This window comes from Anguilla anguilla, chromosome 10, assembly GCF_013347855.1.
Source record: "Anguilla anguilla isolate fAngAng1 chromosome 10, fAngAng1.pri, whole genome shotgun sequence".
In the NCBI taxonomy this organism is placed as follows: Eukaryota; Metazoa; Chordata; class Actinopteri; order Anguilliformes; family Anguillidae; genus Anguilla; species Anguilla anguilla.
Window position 1 is genome coordinate 1115001 of NC_049210.1, and position 4782 is coordinate 1119782.

Below are 4782 nucleotides of genomic sequence, written 5' to 3' on the forward strand. Positions count from 1 at the left end.
TGACATGGGGGGGGGGGGTCCTAACTGCTTATAGGAACATTTTTCATTACCTGAAGCCGCCCAGTTCACAAAAACAAATCTGTGAACTGATCTGTCCAGCGCACATTTCTTACAATATCCTAAATATGTAACTACATTAAAATGAAATGGGGGGAAAACAGTGGTGAGAACTAGGATAATTATATATCTAGCATAATTCTAATTAACATCCCTGCTAATCAGCTCCTTGTTCCTCTCACTAACTGTGCTAGGTCACTGTGTCAGTAAAAGCAATGTCATCCTCATGTATCCAAGCAAACACACAAGAACTCGTCAGACCAGTCCCTAACGCAGAGGGACAGCGTCCGTCCGCTCTTACCCTAGATCCATGAGAGCGCTTTGTTTTGGGTGTATGGGGATGGGGGGCTGCTTGGGCAGGCCCATACGGCCACACAAAGGCGTGAGAATATGGTGAGACCTGCATGGGGATTCATAACCACTGATATGGAATCACCGCTCTCCTCCATGTGTCAGGTTGCCGAGTTACTGTCACAGCTAGGCAACAGCAAACGAGATGGGGGGGGGGGGGGGGTGGGCTTGAAGGAAGCAGTGGCTTCCTTCGCTAGCATCAGAGGAGGCTAGCGCTAGCCTTCGTCCTCAGACTGCTGGAGGCACGTTAGCATCAGAGGAGGCTAGCGCTAGCCTTCGTCCTCAGACTGCTGGAGGCACGTTAGCATCAGAGGAGCCTAGGCTAGCCTTAGTGTAGAAATCTACTCAGTTAACCACTGCAGTTTGGGTACACACACAGCTGCAAGCTCAGCCCTCCTTGGGATGAATGGAGTCACACACCCCGTTACAGCAAACACCGCACACTGCACTTCCTGCAACTGGCAAAACCGCTTAACTCGAAACTTTCTCTAAGCTTCTCCGCAACATTTAAAGCAGGGCTGCCCAGCCCCTGTTCTTGGAGATCAACCGTCCTGCAGGTTTTCATCTCAACCCTAATTCAGCACACCTGATTCCGCAAATTAGCAGCTCAATGACATCTCTGGCTGTTGAGTGAGGTGTGCTCTATTTGGGTTGGAGTGGCAGCCTACAGGATGGTAGACCTCCAGGAACAGGGTTGGGCAGCCCTGCTTTACAGTAAAGCTCCATCACAGAAATGGCGCTCTGACGTCGCAGGCTGGTTTCGGGGAGAGGACGCAGGCGCTCGGCGGGAACAGGGGAGGGAAACAAAGGCCGCCAGGCAGCAGGAGTCAATCTGCGGGGACACTGCGGGACACTGCCGGGACACTGCCGGACACTGCCGGGACACTGCGGGACACCGCGGGGACACTGCGGGACACCGCGGGGGCACTGCGGGGACACTGCGGGACACTGCGGGGGGACTGCGGGGACACTGCGGGGGCACTGCGGGGGCACTGCGGGGGGACTGCGGGGACACTGCCGGGACACTGCGGGACACTGCGGGGACACTGCGGGACACTGCGGGACACTGCGGGGGACTACGGGACACTGCAGGACACTGCGGGGACACTGCGGGGACACTGCGGGGACACTGCGGGGACACTGTGGGGACACTGCCGGGACACTGCGGGACACTGCGGGACACTGCGGGACACTGCGGGACACTGCGGGGACACTGTGGGGACACTGTGGGGACACTGCGGGACACTGCGGGACACTGCGGGACACTGCGGGACACTGCGGGGGGACTGCTCGCGGGGACGCCGCTCGCAGCTTCCTATAAATAAACCGCGAGGGCCGAGCGAAGCGGCCGACACTTCCCCCGACGCTCAGCTCAGGTGCTGCAAAGACTCCGTAAAACAGAATGTTTATTTGAGCTCTTCCTGATAAAAAGCAGGTCGGCGGAGAGACGTGCTTTATTTAGCCTGAGGTCCACAGCCACCCTAGGCGATCAGCGCTCGGGCTGGGAAACAGAACCGAAGCGCAGGAGCACACTGACCCAAACAGACCTCTGACCCAGACAGACCTCTGACCCAAACAGACCTCTGACAGAACCACCAGACTGAGTGTACAGGGCTTCCCTGAAATTAGCCTCTGCTGCTAAGAGACGATAAAACGCAAACAACACTGAGTGTAGTCCCCTCCAGGGAACTCTCACTAGGTACAGTAGAGGTGCATTCTTGTTCTTTAAGGAACAATTTCCCCAAATGTACCCTAAAAGGTACACTAAAATTCTTAAGGTACTAGTAAGTGTCTATATTTCACAAGCAAAATTTTTTTTATACCTATAGGAGACCAGCCCAGTGATAAGTGTTGTAGCTTTTTAGGCACCTTTTCCTTATTTTTTCCTGAGAGCATGAAATGGATGACATTTTGCTCATTACAAGAATCATCAAACCAGACATGACGGACACTACCCTACTTGAGAAGACACTTCCATCTGAAGGAGACAGGGCCTAATGGTGGGCTCGCTTAGATATATGAGCACCAGAATTTCCTGAAAGGTCTGTGTTCTATTTATATCATTGAGGATGAGAAAGCTATTGGGAATTCTGTAATGAAAAATGATCAGTTGCTTCCCTAATAAAATTCTATGTCTGGGATTTACCTCTGGGAAAAAAAAGATGAAATTTAAAACAGACAAAAACCTGGAGCAGGTGATGTTTTCAATGTTCAAGGTCTTACAAAGTTATTACATTATCCAAATTCCCGAGATCTGCAGATCTCTGCGTGCAGCAATACAAGTCCCTCCTATTACTGGTTACCAGCCACCCGTGGTACCTGGCCTGTAATTTAACTATCAAGAAGCCTTGTGCTTTGCGATACAATGAACAACACAACTGTTTCAAGGCTGTCATGGTGGTTAACTTGTAGACGTTGACGTTACGTTGGATTTCAAAAAGTTGTGCACAAAAGTTGTCTAACCATGAATCCACGATGCGCTGATAACTCTCAAAAGGGACACGCAAGCACAAACGTGTCGGGCTGAATGTGTACAAAAAGCGAAGTCATGAACCGTAAGCCCCCTTTTCTGTGATCGCTTCACACCTGAGTGAACAGGAAACGCGGAACCACAACACAAACATGGGGAAATTATGATCCCACGGTACAAAAATGCTGACAATAAAATTGTATTTAGGTTATGTGTGCAATTCATCACAATTAGCCTAACCGTATGTGTTACAAAAGCACAATCCTGAAAGTTGCAAGGTCTTTTGTTTATGCAATAAGTAGGAACCACGCAATATTGATGAGACAAAGATGTGCATCTTCCTCGGTCTTAAAAAGATTAGCACGTTAGGCTAGCTACAGAAATAGCATAACTACTACGTGCTCGATTGTGATTAGAAATAGCATATTCTCATTTCGCTACGACGTGTTATTTATTATATGCATGCCGTTTCCTAAACAAAGTGTCATTGCGTTCTTTTGGCCTTGTCAAATATGTGCATCCATTTTTTACGAGTAGGCTATTCAAAGACGATCAGTTGTCTACGCTTTGGAAAATGTACGTCATATGGTTCTGCCTTTAAGACTTTTAACACCTAAATGATTATTTAGACACAAATCTGCTGCGTTTTGATTTATTCACCTGTATTAGCATTACTTGTAATTTCTGTGGATACAAATTGAGTTGTAAGAATTGTGACACTGCACCATAGGTTAAGAGTCATTGGTCCGCGTCCTACGGTGGTAAGACAACATTTCAAAATAATTAGAAATATAATTTTGTATAGCCGAAGAAAGGTGGGCTGCATTCCGGCTTGTCACGTGTGGCTTTTTCCATTACCGGCTACACAGGTTTGCCGATTCAATGGAAGAGGGTCGAGTAAATAAAATTTATTTTAAAACACATATAGCATACGCCAGTAGACTGCAGTAGGCTAATGCATAGACATTGTAAAACCATATCCACTGACAAGCCCCTGCTGTTACAGCGCGCAGTCATTTTATCAAAACAACATTCAGCCGAGCAACGGGCTCCCAAAGGATTTTCAACAAACGCTACAGCCGCGTATGCTGCTCTTACTTACCAAATTCTCGCTAGTTTTCGATCAATACGCGGACGGGCAACTATGTAATATCCGCACTGAAATTCCTTTTGAAACGGCTCTCCGTTCGAATAAGCGAGAGCAGCGAAATGCGACGGAAAACAAAATGCACCCGTTTTAAAAGCGATCAAATCAAATTCCGCACATCTTAATACATTTGTTTTACCTGCTGCTTGTCAAAGTGTTCTCTCTCTGCCCCCAAATTGGTTTCGGTCCTTTTGCTTTTCACCTTTGAAGGCACCTGTCGTATGGTATTCATCCTCCAGTTTGTGCGCTCGGTGAAATCTTCGATGTGTCCGTAGATATATTTTTAAAAATTATATGAAACGGATAACCTTCCTTTTAAAAAAAGCAGAAGCTCTGCCGAACGCAGTCTCGCGGCGAGGCGTTTGGAACAGCTCGCGCCGCCCGGGTCGTTCTTGTCTGGACCAGCTCGCTGGGAAAGCGCTGCACTCAGAAAGCGAGCGGCACTGGCTGAGCGAAGCTAAATGAATGCAGCATGACGGGAGAAGGGAAGAAAGCGCGCTGTGTGAGTGTTTGCAATACGTGGAGCGCTGCACCGCAGTAGCTGAGGGGAAGACGGAGGGAGGGAAGAAAACGAGAGCGAGATTTACACCGCTGTTTTGAATGAATGTAAACGCAAATCGGGCTTTCAAAGCAAATATTGGGCTGTTGCTTTGATGCATTCTGAACCAAAGAGAGAGATTTTCAAATTTGGCTAGTGCACCTTTTACAGAAACTTATTTGTGTGTAAATGTGTATATGTACATGTTTATACAAAACA

The 4782-nt window shown here is 48.2% G+C and overlaps 1 protein-coding gene across 3 annotated transcripts in view; it reads right to left on the reverse strand.

Annotated features, from left to right (window-relative positions):
* The window catches only part of hip1rb (huntingtin interacting protein 1 related b), a 31736-nt gene extending 27180 nt beyond the window's left edge, over positions 1 to 4556 (reverse strand). For 2 of the 3 annotated variants that reach the window (XM_035380204.1, XM_035380203.1), the window contains exon 1: positions 4165 to 4556. Coding sequence is in view for 1 of the 3 variants with exons in the window: in XM_035380203.1 (XP_035236094.1) it covers positions 4165 to 4257 (93 nt within the window). In the remaining 2 variants the exon portion in view is untranslated. The remainder of the gene's footprint in view (positions 1 to 4164) is intronic. The other variant, XR_004761290.1, reaches the window with a different exon arrangement.
* Between the last annotated feature and the right edge of the window lie 226 nt (positions 4557 to 4782).